The sequence below is a fragment of the Microtus oregoni genome, unplaced genomic scaffold (genome assembly GCF_018167655.1).
Source record: "Microtus oregoni isolate MIOR12 unplaced genomic scaffold, Mior012 000045F_ref0000178, whole genome shotgun sequence".
In the NCBI taxonomy this organism is placed as follows: Eukaryota; Metazoa; Chordata; class Mammalia; order Rodentia; family Cricetidae; genus Microtus; species Microtus oregoni.
This window is the reverse complement of record NW_024543219.1, coordinates 6,797,585-6,819,692: the sequence shown is the minus strand read 5'-3', so window position 1 is coordinate 6,819,692 and position 22,108 is coordinate 6,797,585. Positions and strand designations below refer to the sequence as shown.

Below are 22,108 nucleotides of genomic sequence, written 5' to 3'. Positions count from 1 at the left end.
GAGATTCTTATTTATTTATTTATTTATTTATTTATTTATTTATTTATCGGTTGAAAAGATTTGAGCCTAGGGCTTCATGCATTTCAACACACTGTCAACCACTGAGCTGAACTCCCTGCCACTACTCTGAGCATCTGATGAAAGAGATTGGCTCTTTTTAGGGAACTGTGTATGTTCATATGCCATAACCCTTTGTGAGAGACTGTCATGCCCTGTTACAAACACTTCCTCTGAGGATGGTCTGTGAACTTCTCTGAGTTCATCCGGGTAGAAGGGTAGAAGGGCTTGAGGAACGTCCAGGCAGGAAAAGTGCCCTGCCCTTTTTCTATAGGAACTTGTTTTTGTGGGGGTCAGCCATGATAATCTAAGTCTGGGCAGGTCACACAAAGGAACTTCTCTACTTCCAACCATTATCACCTGGGACTCTGGCCACAGATAAATTTAAGAGGCCTGAGTCTCAGTAGTTTACCCTGAAGCAATACCTGGTAGCAGGAAAGAACCACAAGCTGAGATAACCCGACCCCCACCCAAGGGACCCCCACCCAAGGGCAGACCATTCAAAGGAAACACCTGACATTCCAACCGCTGTAGATAGGATTACCTGCCAGCGCACCTCACCAGGACACCCCTAGACAAATGTCAGCCAGTCAGGGGTCCTGAACCTCAGAGACCCCTCACCCCCACTTTACTACTATAAAAACCCAATTCTAATTGAGCTCGGGGCTCTTGGGATATTCCAATACGTTGGACGTGCGGAGAGACAGAGTTTGCAAACTTGATTAAAATAAAGGCTCTTTGCTTTTACATAAGGGACTTGGTCTCCTTTGTTGGCTTTTGTGGGGACCCCATGGATTTGGGCATGACATTTTTAGCTGCAAGAATTTTACCAAGCACAAAACAAAGAGTGGGGTCGGTGGGCAGGAGACAGGAAGTTTGGTCTTCATCCTGTCCTTGGACATGCACGCTGACCTGCTGGCCGAGACACTGAATAAGTTACAGCAGGATTTGTCAGCGTTAACAGCAACAGCATAGAGCCAGGATGTTGGGTATTAGACCTGTGCGTGTGTGTGTGTGTGTGTGTGTGTGTGTACACGTGTGTATAGAAACGAGAGACTGACTTTAAAGAGCCTAGGACCAGAATACACCGCTAATCTGTACAACTCCCAGGTGCCTCCCTCATCTGTGGCCAGGAATTTTGCCACCTTGCTCTGTGACTCCAGTTTGAGATACTAGGGTTTGGGAGTGTCGCTGTGGAAGAGGAGGTGTTCACCAAAAGCCTTGCAGTGATGACACTGAGGTTAATGGGGGCGAACAGGCACAGCCCAGATACACAGCTGACTTCTTGATGGGTTCATCTTGACGTCTAGTGCTGGAAAAGTTGCTTTGGAGTTTGAGGCCCTCCAGGTGGGAAGGGTAAGGTCACCATCAGTATTCTTTTTCTTTCAGGTCTCTTAACCTTCATTAACTGTGCCTATGTCAAGTGGGGAACCCTGGTCCAAGACATTTTCACCTATGCTAAAGTGTTGGCGCTGATTGCGGTTATCATTGCAGGCGTTGTTACACTTGGCCAGGGTAAGGAAAACAATCCCAACTAGCAACTAGTTTTTATTTAAACATTTCCTTTTTTTTTCTTTTTTCTTTGGAGTGTTGGGGATCAAACCCAGAGTTTTGGGCCATGCTAGGCAAGCCGTAGATCTCAGATCTACAACTTTGGCCTTACTTGAACATTAGGAGCTGATAACTTGCCTTATTTAAGTCTCCAAATACTGTGTTTGGTAGGCACTATTATTATTCCTTTTATATAGGCGAGGAAACAGGCCCCAAAATGACCTGTCTTACGCCGGGCAGAATGAGGTGGCAATCAGAGGAGCAGGAGTTAAAGATCACCCTCAGCTACATAGATAATTTGAGGCCAGCCTGAGACACAGAAGACCCCATCTCAAAATAAAAACAAAAAACTGGGTGCTTTATTATTCCAGCAGTCAGAGGTAGAGTGGATCTCTGAGTTTGAGGCCCACACCAGCCAGGATACACGGTGAGACCCTATTCTAAAACAAAACAACAAAGCCCCCAGACAGATCACCCAGACGATCTTCCTCAATTCCCTAATGGTAAATTAGAAGACTTGAAACGTGTGCCCCACAGATTGACTCTAAAGCTGGTCCTTCAGCTTCTACTCTGCTGCCTCCTACAGGAAACTGACCTTGGCAAGGAGGCTGCTTTCCCCGCCCCGGGGATTGGCTTTTACAGCTTGCTGGGCCTAGTGCTATTGCTCTGCCATTTCTGCCCTCGGAAGTGAGCGGTCAGAAATGCAGTCCTTGTGCTCACCCTACCTGGTTTCCAGGTATGAAGCCTCCTACAACTCCGTTGAGCTGGGCATCCTGAGCCCTGTCTGGCCTCTTCCCGTGTTGTCCCTGTCTAGGGTTAGAAAGTGGCAGCCTACAGTGTAGAGCAGAACCCCCCATGCTAGCCCCTCTCAGCTCTGTGGTAGTTTCTTAGCCTGGACTCACCGGAGTTCTTCCTGTGAGACCACAGCCGTGGTTCTCTGCACGGCAGCTGTCTGCTGATGGCTCTTCTGTTGCCGCCCCTCAGTGGTCCCCTGGCAGGGCACGTTACCTGCCGATATCACCACAAGCCTTCTCCCCTGCGCAGGATTGGCCATTAACTCTTGTCTTGCGTTGTCCTCACCTTCCAGGAACCACGAGTCACTTTGAGAATTCCTTCGAGGGTTCATCGTTTGCAATGGGTGACATCGCCCTGGCGCTCTACTCAGCTTTGTTCTCCTACTCGGGCTGGGACACCCTTAACTATGTCACTGAAGAGATCAGGAATCCTGAGCGGTAGGTACCTTACCATCACCCTTCCGGACCAGCGAGCCATGGCTGACTGAGCTTCTCCAAGCTGGCCTTCATGCCTTCTCCACTCTGGGATTCATTTCATCAGCCTGATTTTAACCGAGTCAAGACCTAGAGACGTTCTTGTCCATGATTGTAGTAGCTAGGCTAAGATGTGTGCTTGCCCGCCTATGCTTTGTAATCTTTTTGGAAAAAGTTTGTACGTTGATTGATTTCTACATTAAATAAAGCAGGCTATATTCATGCTTCCATCTGCTTTGAAGCACCCAAGGTCCTTGCCAAGCCATTCAGAAGGCTGAAGCAAGAGGATGACTTTTGCCCTCAAATTTGTAAACTGATTTGAGCAACACTGTGAGAATAGTGTCGCAATGCCTTATCTGTCTTCAGACCTCCACTCCGCTTTATCCCTACGCAGCAGCTAACTTCAGGTCATAGACTTCCTTCTTCCACCTCCCTCCTGAGTCTTTCTCTTTGCCCCAGTTCACACCGCCAGGGTGGAATCGTTCCAGCCATTCACCGGATTGCCCTGGTGGTGTTGCTCCGCATTGCCTCAGAGTCCTGCACAATAGAGAGCCCTGGACTGGGAGCCTCAGGTCTCGGAATTGGTCTTCCCTTTCTTCCCTTTATTAGTTAGAGGTCCAACAGCTGCCCTTCCTTTTTGCAGCCATGTACTTGCTGTTCCATGTTCTTTCTTTGTTTTGTTTTGAGATAAGCTCTCACAGCGTGGTCCTGGCTGGCCTAGAACTCACTATGTAGATAGTCCACCATGGCCTCAAACTCATAGAGATTTGGTTGCTTCTGCCTCCCAAGTGCAGATCAAAGGTGTGCACTACCATGCTGGCCCTTCCAGTTTTCTTTACCAAGACCCCTTTGTTTTTTTTTCTTTCTGTGACAGCATCTCACTATGTATGTAGTCCAGGTTGGCCTCAAATTTGTAACCTTCCTGCCCATGCCCAGCTTGCCTGGTACTCTCTTTGTGTATGTGTCTGCTGTGTGTGCACACATGCTTGTGGAAACCACATGGGCGTTATTCCTCAGATACTGTCTTCTTAAAAAATATATTTATTCTCGTATGTATCTGTGTGTCTGAATGCTTAGGTATGCACCACATTGGTGGAGGAGCATCCAGAGGTCAGAAGAGGCCAGAGTTATGGACAGTCGTGAACCACACCATGAGCATTCACAGGACACCCCCCCCCCCACACACACACAGGGTTTCTCTGTAGCTTTGAAGCCTGTCCTGGGACTCACTCTGTAGACCAGGCTGGCCTCAAACTCACAGAGATCCGCCTGTCTCTGACTCCCATGTGCTGGGATTAAAGGCATGTGCCACCACCACCCAGCAGAACACATGTTCTTAACTGCTGAACCATTTCTCCAGGCCCCCACCTTTCTTTGTTTCTTTTGGAGATTGGCTCTTTCACTTGCTTGGAGCTTGCTAATGAGGCTAGGCTGGCTGGCCATGGGACCCCAGAAGTTCCTCCTGTCCCCATCTCCCTAATTCTGGGGTTACAAGTGCACACTATCCTCCACAGACCACCCAGCATTTGCCTGTGGGCTCTGAGTTCAAACTCAGGCTTTCCTTGCAAAGCAAGCACCTTCATTGACTGAGCCATTTCCTTAGCCCTTGCCTTCTTCTTTAATACAAAATGAAGGGGTTGAATTATAGAATTTCCATGGCCTTTCCTGACTCTAAAATATTATGATCCTAGAAACTAAAATGTGCCAGGAAACAATTTTCCTAAATTATAACAGTTCCCGTACCAATCAACTTTTGTCTTTGAAAAACAAAAAGCCTTTCTGGTACACATTTGCTGGCTATGGAGGAGCAGGGCTACTAGATCCAAGTGGAGGCTAGGGAGTGGTGCTTCCACCTACTGGCCAGAAGCTGAATGGCTGGATTATTTGCAATCTTGCCTCATGGAGGTTTGTAACCCTGCTACTCTGGAGGCTGAGGCAGGAGCATCACAAGTTCAAAGGTCAGGTATAGAGTGAATTCAAGGCCTCTCTGGGAAACTTAACTGAGATCCTGTCAACAACAACAAAAGAGGGCTTGGGTTGTAGCTCACGTAGAGTATTTGTTAGCATGTGTCCTTGAGCCTAGATTCAATTCCCACTACCAGAAACCAGATGCAGCCCAGGTTTGTTCGGTCTCATTGTCAAGGGCATTTGTATAGACAGTGATCTTTTGGCACTCTGGAGGGGTCTTTGTGTCTTTTTCTTGGCTGTCAGTTAGGATGGTACCTGGTGTTCTCTGAAATGACATCCTGGTTTGGATGCACACACTGGTCTTTCTGCTGAAGATGTGAGATTCCACAGGTCTGCCTCTTGCTTCTTCTCTCTCTCAGTTTGAAGACACACTTCCCAGTGCTCAGAGACGGAACCCTGACCCTGGCGACTTGGTCATAGAAACAGACCACGCCCACCTTCCTGTTGTTATGCTGGGACATGGGGCAGCTCTGGGTCAATTCTGCCTCTCATTGTTGTCTTTTTGGTGGCACTGGAGCTTGAGCCCAGGACCTCAGGCATGCCAGACAAGTTCTTTACCAGCAAGCTCTACCCTTAGCCCTTTTATGTGAAGAGTTGTGTATGGGTGTTTTTCTGTATACATGGGTGCACAGCATGTACACCCAGTGCCTCAGAGGCCAGAAGAGGGGTTCAGCTCTTCTGGAATTGGAGTTACAGAAGATTGTGGGCTGCCATATGGGTGCTAGGAATTGAACCCAGGTCTTCTGCAAGAGCAACAAATGCTCTTAACCACTGAGTCATCTCAAGCCTGTTTTATTTTGAGACAGTCTCTCTAAACTGTCCACACAGGTCTTCGACTTGGGATCCCCCTACCTCAGCCTCCAGAGCAGTTGGGATTACAAATAACACTGCATGCAATGTCACTTTTTCCTGCATAACTTTTCTACGGGAGTATTTCTTCCCCCTACTACTTTTTAGTTTCTATTTTTTTTTTCCTGAGACAGGGTTTTGCTGTAGCTTTGGTGCCTGTCTTGGAACTAGCTCTTGTAGACCAGGCTGGTTGAGAAATCACAGAGATCTGCCTGCCTCTGCCTCCTGAGTGCTGGGATTAAAGGCGTGGGCCACCACCACCTGGCTCCTTTTTAGTTTTTAAGAGTTCAGCGCTTACGCCAATACTTCAGGCAACCTCAAAAGCAAAGGAACTGGGGAGCACAGACATCTGCATTCCTGGAGAGAACGGTGTGGCAGAGTCTGTGGACTGAGAGGTGGGGATAAAACGGTAGGACTGATGTATCATTTTGTTTGCTTGGCTGTAGGAACCTGCCCCTCTCCATTGGCATTTCTATGCCCATTGTCACCATCATCTACCTCTTGACCAACGTGGCCTATTACAGTGTGCTCGACATGAAGGACATCCTGGCGAGTGAAGCTGTTGCTGTGGTAAAGGATTTTCACTAGCATGATGAGGGTGTGTTGTGGGCTTCTGGAATATTCCAGCTTCAGTCCTGGAAAGGGAGTAGACAGCCTGATAGGGGTACATTTAGGGTAGCGGGCTTGCAAGGCCTGCTGCCTTCACTGTGACGAGCACTGGGCTCCTGATGGCGGATTTGGGCATGCGCCTGTGCAGGATTTCCATCCCCTTTAGGATCTGCTAATAACTTCTATTCCTTTCTCTTAGACCTTTGCGGATCGGATTTTTGGAATATTCAACTGGACAATTCCAGTGGCAGTTGCATTATCCTGCTTTGGTGGCCTCAATGCTTCCATTGTGGCTGCTTCTAGGTAGGACTGTCATTTTTTGCTGACAGGGCGGGTATCAGGAAAAGTTTTGACGGAGACAGTCAAACATTAGTGCTGGGATTTCAGTGGCCAGTGTTCCCCAGTCCCTTTCTTCTAAGCTGTGAACTGAACTCCTTTTGAAGGGATTGCAGAGGGAGGCTGAGGTGACAGGTGACCCAGGCTGCCCTATGTGTCCCACGGTTTGGTCACCCTCTCTTATTTTACCTCAACAGGCTTTTATTTGTGGGCTCAAGAGAAGGCCACCTCCCTGATGCCATCTGTATGATTCATGTTGAGCGATTCACACCAGTGCCTTCTCTACTCTTCAATGTGAGTGATCTTGGGGATGACACTGAGAGCCGGATTGCGGGAAGACGTGGTTGTACTAGACTTAGCTACTCTAGGTTCTTGAAGCCAGAAAGGGGGTTCTGGCCTAAAAAGTATTGATGCATTGTGCCAATCACTGATGAAGTTCCTAGCCTCAAACTTCTGTGAGAGGTGCTAACTCCCATGGTCTAAGGTAAGGAGTAAGGCACGCAGACACTCTGTAACGATTAATTGTTATGACGGTCTGTGATGCACCCTTTAAGGGAAGAACGGTCACTTCCAGGAGGGCAGAAGTTGGCTAAGAAAAAATTTGTGGAGGAGGGCATTTTAAGATGGAGTATGATGGTCAGGGTTGCCGAGATGGGCTTTAGGTAAGGGAGGAAGCATCTCAAAGTCCTGCAATAAAGCTTTGTGGAATTTTGTCATAGGACTAGGCTGGGGATATTACAGGGAGGGTTTGCCCAAGACTTCTGTGGACTTTGAACTGTTAGAGTTAACTTGGCGAAGGTGTGATGAATACACTAAAATTTTAGATGAGAGGCAAGTGTCTCCCCGTCCCCCACCCCAACAGGGTTTCTCTGCCTAAGTTCTTTTTTCTTATAATTTATTTTTATTTTTATGTGCATTGGTGTAAAGGCATCAGATTCCCTGGAACTGGAGTTACAGTTTTGAGCTGCCATGTGGGTGCTGGGAATTGAACCTGGGTCCTCTGGAAGAGCAGCTAGTGCTCCTAACCTCTGAGCCATTTTTCCAGCCCTGTCTAACAGTTCTTACTGCCCTGGAACTCACTCTGTAGACCAGACTGGTTTTGGACTCACAGAGTGAGCCAGTCTGCCTCTGCCTCCTGAGAGCTAGGATTAAAGGCATGTGCCACCACACCTTTCTCTCTCTCTCTCTTTCTCTCTCTCTCTCTCTCTCTCTCTCTCTCTCTCTCTCTCTCTCTCTCTCGGTCACACACACACACACCCTACTTCAGACAGGGTTTCTTTGTGTAGCCCTGGCTGCCCTGGAACTCCAGTAGTCTAGACTGGCCTTGAATTCACAGAGACTCACCTGCCTCTACCTCCCTAGTGTTGGGATTAAAGACTACCACCACCTGACTAAAGGCAAGCTTCTTTTAATAGAGGAGGAATTAAGTACCAAGAGTGCTGCAGGGTTTGGAGCAGAAGGCAAAGATGGAGACTGTGAAGATGTGCCTGGGATGGGCCTGGGAGGGGTTGAGCGTGGTAGAAAGCACCTAGAACAACCAGGGCCTGAGAGGAACTGACTTGGACTTGCATCAACAGGGCATCTTGGCACTGGTCTACTTGTGTGTGGAGGACATTTTCCAGCTCATTAACTACTACAGCTTCAGCTACTGGTTCTTTGTGGGGCTTTCCATCGTGGGTCAGCTTTATCTACGCTGGAAGGAACCTGACCGGCCTCGCCCTCTCAAGGTAATCCATTTCCTTTACCCCACCTTTGTTCCATTTAGTGCAGCTAGAACTGCTGCTGCATGCATCTTACAAGAGTTTATTGCACGTCAGGCATAGCGGCATGTATCTGCAATGAAAAAATCAAGGGTTAAGCTGGAGAGGTGGCTCAGAGGTTAAGAGTACTTGATGCTTTTGCAAAGTACCTGGGTTTGATTCCCACCACCCTTATGGCAACTCACAATTGTCTGTAATTATAGTTCTAGGGGATCCTCTGTGGTTACTAGGCACACATATGTGCAGGCAAAACACTCAGACACATAAAATGAAAATAAATAAATTGTTAAAAAAACTAACAACATGGGCTGGAGAGATGGCTCAGCGGTTAAGAGCATTGCCTGCTTTTCCAAAGGTCCGGAGTTCAATTCCCAGCAACCACATGGTGGCTCACAGCCATCTGTAATAAGGTCTGGTGCCCTCTTCTGGCCCGCAGGCATACACACAGATAGAATATTGTATACATAACAAATAAATAAATAAATAAATATTTAAAAAAAAAAACAAACTAACAACAGGAGCTGGAGAGATGGCTCAGTGGTTAAGAGCACTGATTCTTGAAGAGGATTCAGGTTTCCCGGTACCCACATGAAGGCTCACAAATGTAACTCCAGTTTCAATGGATCTAATATCTTCTCATTTCCTCTGGTACCAGACATGTATGTGGTGCACAGACATACATGCAACAAAACACCTATAGGAACTAAAGAAACAAAAAACTCAATGTCTCTAGGAAAGAACAAAACCCAAAACCCACAAGGGTTGGGGAGCTAGGCATTGGTAGCACGTAAAGCCGGTGAGCCAACAACCCCACAAACAATCTAGCAATGATTGGGGATCCAGCTCAGTGGTGTATCCTGTTTTGCACAGGCCTTGGGTTGGATCTTGAGCAGTCTCACCCCACTGCCCTAAAATAACCAACAAACAACGGTAGGAATTGGTATGCCTGCATGCAGACGACAGAAAGGAGGCGGAGTAATTATGCCCGGCAAGTGCTATACCACTGTGTTCTATCTCCAGCCCTTCAGTGTTTTCATCTTCAGGGGATTAGGATTATCTAGGCTGTCAGCAATTCCGAGCTGGGTGTAGCAACCCATGCCTACAATCCTAGCATTCATGCTGAGGCAGGGTCATGGGTTTAAGGCTAGGTTGGGCCACAAAGGGAGACCACCTACAAACAACAACCAAGAGCATGCCGAGCTAACTCCCGGTTGTTCTCTGTCCCTAGCTCAGCCTTTTCTTCCCCATTGTCTTCTGCCTCTGCACCATCTTCCTGGTGGCCGTCCCACTTTACAGTGACACCATCAACTCCCTCATCGGCATCGCCATTGCCCTCTCAGGCTTGCCCTTCTACTTCCTCATCGTCAGGGTCCCCGAGCACAAGCGACCTCTCTGCCTTCGCAGGATCGTAGGTAAGCTCTGGATCTCCCAGTTGCTCAGCTACCTCAATAGACTGGTTTTGTTTGTTTGCCATTTCCTGCAAACCTAAACTCCCAAGTCCCCCTTACCACAACTGTTTTTTTTTTTTTTTTTTTTTCTGAGACAGGGTTTCTCTGTAGCTTTGGAGCCTGTCCTGGAACTAGCTCCTGTCGACCAGGCTGGCCTTGAACTCAGAGATTCATCTGCCTCTGCCTCCCGAGTGCTGGGATTAAAAGGCATGCACCACCACCGCCTGGCGTGGTACCTGTTTCTAACCATATGGCTTAGCTTGTTTCAGGCCCCGCCCCCTTTGGTGCTGCTGAACTCAGCCCCCTGAACCTGTTTCTAGTTTTAACTCAGATTTCTCTTTGTAGCCTCCACCACACGGTACCTCCAGATCCTCTGCATGTCAGTTGCTACAGAACTGGATTTGGAAGATGGAGAGATGCCCAAACAACAAGGTCGCAAGTCTAAGTAGAGCTTGGAATTCTGAGATGTGGACAAATGGGTGCTTCTTACGTCCCACTGGCCAGAACCTCTTTGGAGGTACTCCATCCAGGAGCCCAGTCTCGGCAGCTTCAACTTTGAACTTGTTTTTGAGGGATGAAAAATAATTTATTTGTTTTGCTATGTGTTGTTTCAGACTTCATAAAGGGATAATGCAGACTGGCAGGAAGCAGGCCACTTCTGGGGCCTGGTTCTGGAAGTGCCTGGGTGTGCCTACCCACTCCTTTCCTTCACAGGGACCAACAATGCTCCAAACTTGTCTCCTTTAGAGGGACACAAAACTGTCAGAGTTGCAAAACAATAAAAAGGTTATGTTCCTACAGTCTGAGTGACTTTCTTTACTTAGTGACTCTGGGTACTTAGCAGTTTAAAGACAGACTCGGAAAGTAAATGAGTCAACTTCTCCCTCAGGAGCCAGCCGCCCAAAGGTTATAAAGCCAATTTTTATAAAAACATGTGAACTGCCGCACTACAATGTTATAAATGTAAAAAGCTAGTACATAAGAACTTCCCCTTTTCTTGTGTGCTGCATGTGCAGAGGCCGGAAGACACTAGGTGTCCTGTCTGTCACTCTCCACCCTATTCCCCAGAGACAGGGTCTCTCACTGAACCTGGAGCTAGCCCAAGTAATCCTCCTGTCTCCACACCCCACAGAACTGGGATTAGAGATGTAAGAACAGGGCCACGCCCAGCTTTTCACATGGGTGCTGGGGATTTGAACTCTCACCTGCTGAGTCATTCCCCCTTCATTCTTCCAAATCACCACTCAGAATCCCAACACATCTACTTCTTAAAGAAACTGTATAGGTAATCTTGGGGGGTAGGTCAGGAAACACGGCTCAGGGCTGGAGATGTAGGGTCAGTCCCCAGTACAAGAGACTGACCACCACACAGTCTTGCCTATCATCTCTACAGTGCAAACGCAGATGCAGACGGACAACGTGGGAGGCAGGTCTGAGCTTTGAAGCTCAGGTTAAAACCCAAAGCTCCTTCCCAAGAGCAAGGGCGAGTGAGGTTCTGCAGCACCATTCCCCTTCCATATTTAACAAACAAGAAGCCCAGACAAGACAGACGTTTACTAACTCTGGATGAGAAGGTGCTTCCTCTCTAGTACTCTTTTATACACAGGAGGCAGTCTCTTCAGTCTGTGGTACAAACAATTTTTAAAACGGACACTTCCAAATCATGGAGTTCCCAGGTTTGGGGCGAGGACACAGCATCAAGTCTGTGTGCAGGAGTCCGTGAAGATGCGGTTCTTGTCAGAATGAGCACAGGACAGCAATCAGCCGAGAGTGTCCTTCCAAGGCTTTGACTTGGGCTTGCTGCTGCTGCTGCTGTCGGGGGTGTTGGGAGGGTGACTCGGATCACGCTGTAGCAGAGGGTTGTGGGTGAAAGTCTGTCGTAAGGGACCTGGGAGAAGAGAGAACAAATCTCAGTCAATAGAGAGAAAGAAGAAATGGAAGAGACTCGAGCCTGAAGGGCTTCCTCACCTCTGGCAGCCAGGTCCAGGTGTTTCTGCATTCGCTGTTCACGCTCTCGGAGCTGATGTGCCAGTTCAGCGTTCTTCCAGCCTGTGTGAGGAGAGTTCTCTCATTTCCAGGCTACTTTCTCCTGGTCCTGACCGCCCACCCCCTTCCTTTTTGAGAAAAGTCTCAAGTTCCATAGCCCAGGCTGGTCTTGACCCACTATGGAGCCTCGGGTGGCTAGGCAGTGCAATCCTGCTGCGGCTCCCTTGCTGGGATTACAGGTTTCCTCATCACACCACACTGCCCGCCCGCTACCCCTTACCTGTTTTGAAGCTCTTCAAGAAGCCTTCCCGAGGAGGCAATTGGTCAGGGTCGTGTACGACACGCTGGGGGATTTTAAGCACTGTGCACACAGCTGGAATCCGGAGGCAGGCCACTTGGCACAGGGAGAACAAGTTGGAGGACAGCCAGTACATGAACACTGCCTGCGTGAGCGAAGAGAAGATGCTCAGAGCTCTGTCGAGTCACCTTGTTCAGAGGCACTAGGTGGAAGGACTTGGAAGCAGCACAAAGCCGTTACCTACCGAGGGGAAGTGGATGGTCACGGGCAAGACCACTAGCGGCATCACTCTGATAATATTCCTCATGAACTGGAGGTCAGAGCTCTGCATGCCCGTCTCTGCACCTAGCTGCCCGAAACGGGTTGAGGAAAAGAACAGTGAATTCCAATCTCTCACCCGTCAACTCTTCCAGGGAATGGAAGGTACATTCTGCATGGCACTTTATCCCTTCTCCCTGTTACTGGCAGGTCTCACACTTGGCTAGCCCCAGCTTACCTCAAGGACACCCCACATTGTGGCAGTGACCACCAGTGGCAAGACGTAGATGGGATCAGATACCGTGAGATCTTGGAACCACCAGAGCCCACCTGTCTGTAGGCTGGGCACAGGCAGGTTGGCCATCTCTCTCAAGGCAATAAAGAAGGAGATGAAGATGGGGGCCTGTTACAGAGGATAAACAGTCAACACATCTAACGGGTACATTTTCAGAACCCCATTACTAAAAGCCACGCACATCACCATCCCCTGCTTTTCTGGGGATCTTGGGACATGGGAAGCAGGACAGAGCCTACTGGGTTCAGGATGGACAAGCTCACCTGAGTGAGAGGCAGGATGAGCGGTCTGAAGAGTTTAATATCATGCTTTTTCTGATAGCGTGTCATCTCTATGGTGGCCCTGTAAACTGCGAGGGGAGGGAAATGAGTCACTGGGTTAAGAGTGACATCAGTGAAGGTGAACAACTTCATCTTGGGCCCATGTCCTTTCCAAGGAAAGGCTAAACCTTTAGCTTTACCAGAACCGCCCAACTGCAGCACCTGCCCCTCTCCCACAGCAGAATGTCTCTCGTCAAATGTGCTTCTCTCCCACACTTGCCCAGGAGCCGACTCACACTCTGCCTGGTCTCCTGCCAACTTGGCCTCTTTGATTCGGGTGGAAAACTTCTGTATCACTGGCATGTGGTTGTGGATCTTGGCTGCTTCTCGCTGGCCCTTCACAATCAGTGGAAAAATGAGGCAGCGGGCAACGACCGTACCTGGAAAAGACAACATGGGCTTGGAGCGAAATGAAAAGCCGCTGCAGCCAGAAGAACGAAGGTTTCAGGTCCTCACTCTAAGTCTTACTCCAGTCCTTTCCATACGGTGGCTGTCACCCAAGGGGCCCAGAAGTAAGGACAGGGCACACCCAGCTCTTCAAGGCTCAGGCTGCTGCCACAGAATACAAGTTCAGTATAACTTCTCTAAGCAGACGAGCAGGGATGTTTTTTGTTTCTACTGTCCGCCAGCAAGCAAACTTTCCTTTTGTATTTCAATAGGCTCCAACCTTTCTATCATCAGTGGAGACCCTTTCCTCAACTGAGCACTCAGATGAAAATACACAAACGAAGTCACCCTTGATCAAGGGAGAACATCTACCTTACCTTTACCCTGCTCAGCACCTCTCCAGAACTGAGTCTTAGAATGAAGTATGATTTTATTTTCTGAGACAGGGTCTTGGTGTATACGAACTGGCCCTGAACTCATGAGCCTTCTCTCTCAGGCTCCCTAGTGCTATAAGCACAGCTATTTGCCATCATACCCAGGTTAGAACAAAGCTGGCCAGTCACTTTTACAAGTCCCTAAAGTAGTAACCCACCACATTCTGGTGGCTTAACCTTTTCTCTCTCCTTACACACACTCCTCACTACTGGCCATGCCAACAAATACTTAGTTTACGCTATCTGTGGCCTGGGCTAAGAAGGAAGCAAGGACACAAGCTGGAATACCATCCATGAAGAAGGGTGAAGTTAGGCAAGTGTAGTTAGAAAACGGGAAATTAGCGGGAGAGGACAGGAAAGATTGCGACAAAAGCCAAAGCTCTAGTGTGTCAAATGCAGGAAGGTTTATAAGAAAAGATGATTCAGTAATGCCATCACCAGCAGTACACTGAGGTGATCTTAGCTGAGGGTCAAAGACTAGAAAGAAGTGGGTCCACTGGGTCCCTCAAAGAACACACAGTCATGCTAAAGCTGTTTATATACTTAGCATAAATGGAAGGGACTGAAACCAAGGACTGTGGGTGTGCTTCTAATCTCAGCACCACAGAGGCCAAGAGTATCAAGAGTGTGAAATCTTATTGTCCCACACAGTAAGACCTTACTTCAAAAAAACCAAGGGGGTGGGCTGGAGAGAATGCTCAGTGGTTAAGAGTGATTGCTGTTTTTGCAGAGGACCTGAATTGGTTCCCAGTACCCATGTGAGGTAGTTCACAACTGCCTCTAACCCCAGTTCCATGGGATCCAATACCCATTTGGCTTCTGCAGGTAAGTGTACAGACTCACAGGCAAATGCATGCATGCACACACATTCATGAGTTTTTTAATATTAAATTTAGTTCATGCATGATAACATTAACTCTTTTTTTTGTTTTGTTTTGTTTTTTGAGACAGTGTTTCTTTATAGCTTTGGAGACTGTCCTGGAACTAGCTCTTGTAGACCAGGCTGCCTGCCTCTGCCCCTCGAGTGCTAGGATTAAAGGCATGCGCCACCAATGCCCAGCTTAAAATTAATCTTAAAAACAAACAAACAAACAAACAAACAAAAAACCCTGGGCTGGAGAGATGGCTCAGAGGTTAAGAGCACTGACTGCTCTTCCAGAGGTCCTGAGTTTAATTCCCAGCAACCACATGGTGGCTCACAGCCATCTATAATGAGATCTGGTGCCCTCTTCTGGCATGCAAGCATACATGGAAGGAGTGTTGTATACATAATAAATAAATAAACCTTAAAAAACAAACAAACAAACCCAAAACCCTCAAAAACCAAGGGCTTGAGAATTTGGCTCAGTGGTAGAGCACTTGCGTCAGAGATGCAAGCTGGCTGCATCCGGGCCTTGCACACACATGGTGCACAGGCATGCATTCAGACAAACACTCATACATACAGAAAACAAAAATAAAGTAAAAACAAAAGATTCATTTTTATTTAATGTGTATGGGTGTTTTGCCTGTCTGTATATAAGCCCATGAAGGACAAAAAGGCATCAGATCCCCTAGAGCTGGAGTCAGACAGCTGTGAGCCACCGTGTGGGTGCTGGAAATAGAACCTGGGTTCTTTGCAAAAGCAGCTGTGCTCGGGGGCTGGAGAGATGGCTCAGCGGTTAAGAGCATTGCCTGCTCTTCCAAAGGTTCTGAGTTCAATTCCCAGCAACATGGTGGCTCACAACCACCTATAATGAGATCTGGTTTCTCTTCTGGTGTATATATGTTAACAGAACATTGTATGCATAATTAAAAAAAATTAAGCAGCTGTGCTCTTAACCACTGAGTCATCTCCAGCACCCCCTTTTCCCTGGGTTTCTATTACCTTTGCTAGCTTGGAACTTGTTATATAGTTCAGGCTGGCCTCAAACTTACAGAGATCCTCCAGTCTTTGCCCCCCTCCTCCAGGGATTAATGGTGTATACCACCACATCTAGCTCAAAGTTGTTGAAAACTCTTTTTCCCAAGACAGGGTTTCTCTGTATAACAGCCCTAGCTGTTCTGGAACTTGCTTGGTAGACCAGGCTGGTCTCAAACTCACAGAGATCCACCTGCCTCTGCTGGGATTAAAAGCATGTGCCACCACCACCTGGCTTTTAAAAACTCCTTTAAAGGCTAAATTTAATGAAGCTCAGGCATGGCGGCTTGAATAAAAATGGCCTCCAAAGTCTCACATATATGAATGCTTACTTATTGGATGTGGCACTATTTGAGTGGCATGAGGAGGTGTGGCCTTGTAGGAGGAGGTGTGGCCTTGTAGGAGGAGGTGTGGCCTTGTAGGAGGAGGTGTGGCCTTGTAGGAGTAGGTGTGGCCTTGTAGGAAGTGTGTCACTGAGGGTGGGCTTTCAGGTTTCAAAAACTGACTTCTCTTTCTTGTCTGCCTATAGATTAGGATGTAGCTCTCAGCTCTTTCTCCAAAACCACGCCTGTCTTCATGAGGACATGTTCCCCACCATGGTGACAAAGGACTAAGCCTCTGAAACTGTAAACAAGTCCCCAGTTAGGTGCTTCCCTTTATTAAGAGTTGCTGTGATCACGGTGTCTCTGCACAGCACTAGAACAGCGACTCTGGTCTGAGCTAGCCTTGAACTCTTTATTTAACGAAGGACGTCTGCAACCCATTGACCTCCCAAGCACTGGGGTCAGATGAATGCTAAAATAGTCTTACTATGTAGCTCGGGCTAGTTTTGTGTACGACAGGCAAGTGCTCTATAACTGAGCTACAGTTCTACACGTAACCTAGCTTTTGATGATAAAAAGTCCTACTGGTCTCCCCAGGAAGAAACAGGACGAAAACACAGTTTCAGCTTTTTTAAGAGCAATGAGAAGTTTTCTAATTTGGGAGTGTAAGTACCTGACCCAACCTTCTTTCTGCTAAGTCAGGGTAGCTTCATTACTTTTAATATCTATGGTTCCCTACTCCAACTCCCGGGTCACATTCAAATAGCTGTATGTTCTGAATCATACACGACACCTGGTTTTCCAATGCTCTTTAGGAAGTAAAGGTTGAATTATCTGCTTTTCTGACCTTTCGCTGTCTGCACCTGTTTCTAATCCACTGACAGAACTGCCATTGTTGAGGTTCTGCCCCCATTCCCCCTGCCCTCCTCAGGATGCACTCTTACATGTGGCGATGGCCCCCCACCAAGGCAGGCCCAGGTCAACATGCATAAATTCCAAGAGGTTCTGGATGAGCCCCACAGGGGTGTAAGACCCGAGTCCCAGCTCAGCGAAGCTCTGCTCTGCAGCGCACTGGGCTACATCTGCAGCTCCTCCAGAAGCCACCTCAGGTACCGCAGGAGGGGTGGGGGTAGCAGGAACCACAGGGGGTGCCTGGACCTGTGAGAAAGGAGACCAAGTATCATCATAGGCAAGGTTCCCTTATACTAACCAGTTCTGGGTTACATTTTCTTGCTTTGACTTCTTGCTCTTCCAGATGCCCAAGGAGATCTATACATTCCTGCTTTTACCACTAGTATAAGAACTAGAGTGTCTCAGGGTTTCCCCCAGGGGAGGCAGGGAGATTGCTTTTCATGTCCCGCTGCCCAGACTTTGGTCTTTGGAGCACCACGGTCACCATCCTTTTTATATTCTGAAACTACAGCGCTTGGGATTCTTTTCTGTTGTTTTGTGCTGGGCACTGAATCCAGGGCCTCACCCACATCTGACAAGTACACAGACCACCCAGTTAGTCCGCAGCCCACAGCTCCTCTTTTAAGTCAACTCAATTTTTTTTTTTCAATTTCTTTTTTTGGGACGGTGGGGGTGAGTTTTGGAGGCAGGATCTTGATTGCTCTGCAGCTCAGGCTGGCCCTGTGCATGCTAACCAAGAGATCTATTATAGAGTTTATCCCCAAGAGATGGCTCAAGGGTTAAGAGCTCTGGTGGAGGATCCAGTTTCAGCTCCCAGCACCCTTGTAGCAGGCAGCACACAACCACCTGTAACTTCAGCTTCAGGGTCTCTATTGCTCTCTTCGGGGTGTCCATGGGCACCCAAGATCACATGGACACAGTCACACACATACACATACAATAAAATCAATCTTAAAAAAAATCAACAAACCTACTTAGTTTTCTAAGAAACAGTATTCACAGAATCACAAATATTAGTATGTAAATACACACAGCCATAATCACAGTTCACATTATTGCTTGCCACCACTCTGGCAATCAGTGTCTTGGATATAACACAAAATTTAAGTTAATTTAGCATTATTGTGCATGCATGATGTGGGTAGGCACGCACGCCATGGCATGTGTGGAAGGTGGAAGTCAGAGAACAACTTTGTGGAGCCAGTTTTCGCTTTTCTCCTTTACTTTTTTTCCCAGACAGGGTTACTCTGTAGTTTTGGAGCCTGTCCCAGAACTAGCTCTTGTGGACCAGGGTGGTCTCGAACTCACAGAGATCCGCCTGCCTCTGCGTCCTGAGTGCTGGGATTAAAGGCAAGCACCACCACTGCTTGGTTACTTTTTTTTTTTTAAAGACAGGGTCTCACTATGCAGCCCTGGCTTGCTATGTTGTCCAGGCTGGCTTTGAACTCAGAGATCTGTCTGCCTTTGCCTCCCAAGTGCTGGGATTCCAGGGACTCTATCACAACTGGCTCCACCTTTACTGGGGTTTCAGGATTGGCACTCAAGTTCCCAGAGTTGCAAGGCAAGTGCATTTGCACTGCTGGGCCATCTCACCAGCCCCACAAATTTCTCACGTACTTTCAAAAGTTTCCCCGCCAAATTACTGAGACTCTATTTCTATTCCAAACGGAGAGGCTAATATTATTAGGAACCGTGTGGAGTGTGGAAAAGAACTCTGCTACACATTCCCTCTCTCAAAATGACAAAAACACAGAACAAAAGAAACTGGCCAAGAAGCTACGCTCCTGGCAAACGTGGGGACTTCTTACCTGGGCTTCTGCAAAGAAGGTGGCAGAAGTACTGATGCAGCGAGGACTTAGGGCTGTGAGAAGAGCAGAATGTGGCCGCCCACTACCCAGGCGGGCTGCGACGAGGAGCTCGGTGGCCAGCGGTTTCAGGGACCCTGCGACGCTGTGGAACTGACAGTGTGAAAGGAGAAGGGAACCCGTTGAGTCCCAGCGACCCCGCTGTCCCGCAGACAGCCTGCTGCAGCAGTCGGGGCACTGCAACTCTGTTCGCGTAGTCTGCAGGCCCAGAAGGCGTGCACCAGAGCATGCAGGATGCAGCCCGGACCCCGGTCTCTCGCATCCCGTTCCTGAAGCCAGGCGACGGGGCTCAGAGGTCAGGGCTCAGGGTCGAAGGCAGCTCCCAGACAGCTAAGAGAAACCGGGCCACCAACCCCTGGACGTAACCCTGCAGCGTCCTCACGCGACCCGAGGTCACGACACGCAGGTTACAGTGACCGGGTCAGCGTCTCCTCAGGACCTCAGCTCGGGTGACAGGGACAAGGCAGCATGCCGGCAGTATAGACGCAACCTTACCGAACGCTGGGGCCATAAGAGGCGCAGAAGCTGCCGGCGGCCGCATACTAAACTCATCGCCATTTTGCGGGGAAGAGAGCTTATTTTCGCGCATGCGCACTTAGAACTCCGACGCTACGGGAGCGGCCATTTTGGAAATGGGCAGGAATTCTGCCATGACGTCACAGCGGCGAGGGAGAATGACGCTAAGGCGGTCATATTTGAAGTGGTTAAGAAGCCTCAATAGGGGACGTCGGCAACAAGATCGCGGAGAGATTAAAGCTTAGAGTCGAGGTGGTGACCTCTGTTTAGTGGCAGTGTAAACATGGAATAGTTCCCATGTTGCCCTTTATAAATTTTATAAACCGTAATTGTCCCCTATTTCTTGGGTTAAAAATAATCTTCACTCTTGGAATGGTTCCAGCCATTTGGGAGGTGGAGGCAGGAGTATGGCCAGGAGTTTGAGGTCAATTTGAGTTACCTAGTGTGTTTAAGGCCAGCCTAGACTACAAGAGAGAGACTCTGTCACCAAAAGAAAGCAAAGAAGCAAAATCGCCGACCAGAAATAACCACACAAACAGGCAAACCAGAGAAGTCAAAACAGAACAATAGCCGTCATATCTGTGCTTGGCATGGGTTTTTTCTCTTGTTCATTGACAATGGATTCTTAATGAAAGATAAGACTGTAATTACAGGTCCAATTAAATTCGAAGGTAGCCTGGAATCTGACAGAACTGTAGGGAAGGCAGCTTCTAGGAAGTTGAATATGATGTCATTGATCTGCTGCTTCGAGCTTGTTATCAACTATTTGTAGACTATTTGTATTCGTTGTGTATTTCTTGAAACTGAAAGCCTCCCTAAGTGTAAGGCGAAGCAAGCTGGGCAATGGCATCGCACGCCTGTGGTCCCTGCCCTGAGGAGGAAGCTGACAGTGGTCGGAGATGGTGAGTTCAAGGCCAGGCCAGCCTGGGTTAAGAATAGAGAGCTTGTCTAAAAGAAAAAGATGTGTAATGTGAAAAATAAATTACTGCTGAGAAAGGTGGGGTTGATCATGTAGAGTTCTCCACACGCTACCAGACAGGAACTGCTAATTCTCTGGGGGAATAAAGACTTCTTTAACCTTTAGCAGATAGTTTTTTTATACACACACACACACACACACACACACACACACACACACACACACATTTTCTGAGGCCAAAAACAGGCATAGGATTTCTCTGAGCTGGAGTTAGAGATGTTTGTTACATGAGTTCTAAGATCTGAACTCTCATACTCACCACGGAGAAGCAAGTACTCTTAACCACTGATCCACTGATCCATATTCGGCCTCTAAATTTATTCTCTAAATTTATTTTTTGACTTTTATTTTGGAATGTGTGTGTGTGTGTGTGTGTGTGTGTGTACATGTTCCTATATATGTGCATATGTGTTTGCATGTGAAGGCCCACAGTAGGCATTGGGTGTCTGCCCCAACCATTCTCTATTGAGGCATAGTTTCTTGCTGAACTGGAGCTAATCAATTCCAGCTGGTCTAGCTAGCCAGCTTGCCCTGGGGTCTGCTCTCTCTGCCTCCTTAGGAGCTAAGATAGGCAATTGCTATGCTTGCTCAATTTTTGTATTTTTTTCAAGACAGGGTTTCTCTGTGTAGCCCCTGGCTGTCCTGGAACTCACTCTGTAGACCAGGCTGGCCTCAAACTCAGAGATCCACCTGCCTCTGTCTCCCAGGTACTGGGCAGTAGCATGTGCCACCACTGTCAAGTTGCTTGCTCTGTTTTAAATGCATTCTAGGAATCTGAAGTCTGGTCCTCATGCTTGCAAAACGCGTGCTTTATCTACTGAGCCATTTCTCCAGCCCATGTGTAGGGCCCCGGGTCTACCCTTGTTCTTGGGGTTCATCTTGAGGACAGTTTCTGGTCAGCCAGCTAAAACATTGTTTGTTCCTGTGCTCCCTCTGCCCCGCCTGGTGATTAGCTGTAGGGCATTGTTGACTCCATCTTAGGTGTGGTAATTTCCCACCTGCCTGGGCAGAAAACCTTGTGCAGCAGTGAGGTATATAAGGATTTCCCCAAGGTTGAATAGATGGCATACGGCTGATCTCCTTTTGAATGACCCAGGTCTCTTTGTGTGTTCTTTCAATCTCCAGGCCCTTGCCCGACTTGCGTACTGTACCGAGGGGGTAACACAGAATTGGGTGTTACACCCATGTAAGAGTGTTTTAAAGATACAACTTACCCATTTAAAAAGAAAACCATTTAGTGTTTGTTTAAAAGGTAGTTACAAAAATTGTGTAACAATCACCACAGTTGATTTTTGTTTAATTTCTATTAGATTTTTCCAATTTTATTAGAATGTTCTCTGTAGGTGAACTTTTTTGTCTCACCAGCCAGTTCCCAAATAATCACACAGAGACTTATTATTACTTATAAATGATCGGCCTATGGCTTAGGCTTGCCACTAACTAGCTCTTACAACTTATATACACTCATTTCTATTAATCTACATGCTGCCTCGAGGCTCATTTACCCCATCTATGAACTTTTCATGTTGCTTCTTCTGCATCTGGCTTCACAGATGTTAGTGGCAAGCCTAAACTACAGGCCGATCATTTATAATTAATAATACCACCTGACAAGAATAAATAATATTGAAGTCACTAGTGCTTGATATTTTAAAATTGTGGACTAAATAAATACAAGCAAGTATTTTAGTAGGAGCTGGTGAGATTGCTCAGTGGTTAAGCGTTGTGCTTTGGCAGAGGAGCTGGATTGGTTCCCAGCACTTATATGGCAGCTCACAATTCTTTGTAA

The 22,108-nt window shown here is 47.7% G+C and overlaps 2 protein-coding genes across 4 annotated transcripts in view; one reads left to right on the top strand and one right to left on the bottom strand.

Moving 5' to 3' along the window:
* Slc7a7 (solute carrier family 7 member 7) overlaps positions 1 to 10,639 on the top strand; it is a 48,221-nt gene extending 37,582 nt beyond the window's left edge. For all 3 annotated transcript variants that reach the window (XM_041634124.1, XM_041634123.1, XM_041634125.1), the window contains exons 3-10: positions 1,447 to 1,572; positions 2,696 to 2,840; positions 6,140 to 6,263; positions 6,502 to 6,605; positions 6,836 to 6,932; positions 8,216 to 8,365; positions 9,627 to 9,810; positions 10,192 to 10,639. In XM_041634124.1, coding sequence (XP_041490058.1) covers positions 1,447 to 1,572; positions 2,696 to 2,840; positions 6,140 to 6,263; positions 6,502 to 6,605; positions 6,836 to 6,932; positions 8,216 to 8,365; positions 9,627 to 9,810; positions 10,192 to 10,295 — 1,034 coding nt within the window. In that variant the 3' untranslated portion in view covers positions 10,296 to 10,639. The remainder of the gene's footprint in view (positions 1 to 1,446; positions 1,573 to 2,695; positions 2,841 to 6,139; positions 6,264 to 6,501; positions 6,606 to 6,835; positions 6,933 to 8,215; positions 8,366 to 9,626; positions 9,811 to 10,191) is intronic.
* Positions 10,640 to 11,381: 742 nt separating this feature from the next.
* Positions 11,382 to 19,447, bottom strand: Oxa1l (OXA1L mitochondrial inner membrane protein). The gene is made up of 10 exons (XM_041634126.1): positions 19,320 to 19,447; positions 18,768 to 18,917; positions 16,992 to 17,205; positions 13,240 to 13,383; positions 12,947 to 13,032; positions 12,627 to 12,791; positions 12,375 to 12,479; positions 12,113 to 12,275; positions 11,815 to 11,895; positions 11,382 to 11,734 (listed from the first exon to the last, which is right to left on the bottom strand). Exons 1-10 carry the CDS (start codon positions 19,380 to 19,382, stop codon positions 11,607 to 11,609), a joined length of 1,299 nt encoding a protein of 432 aa, XP_041490060.1. The 5' UTR covers positions 19,383 to 19,447; the 3' UTR covers positions 11,382 to 11,606.
* Positions 19,448 to 22,108: the final 2,661 nt, after the last annotated feature.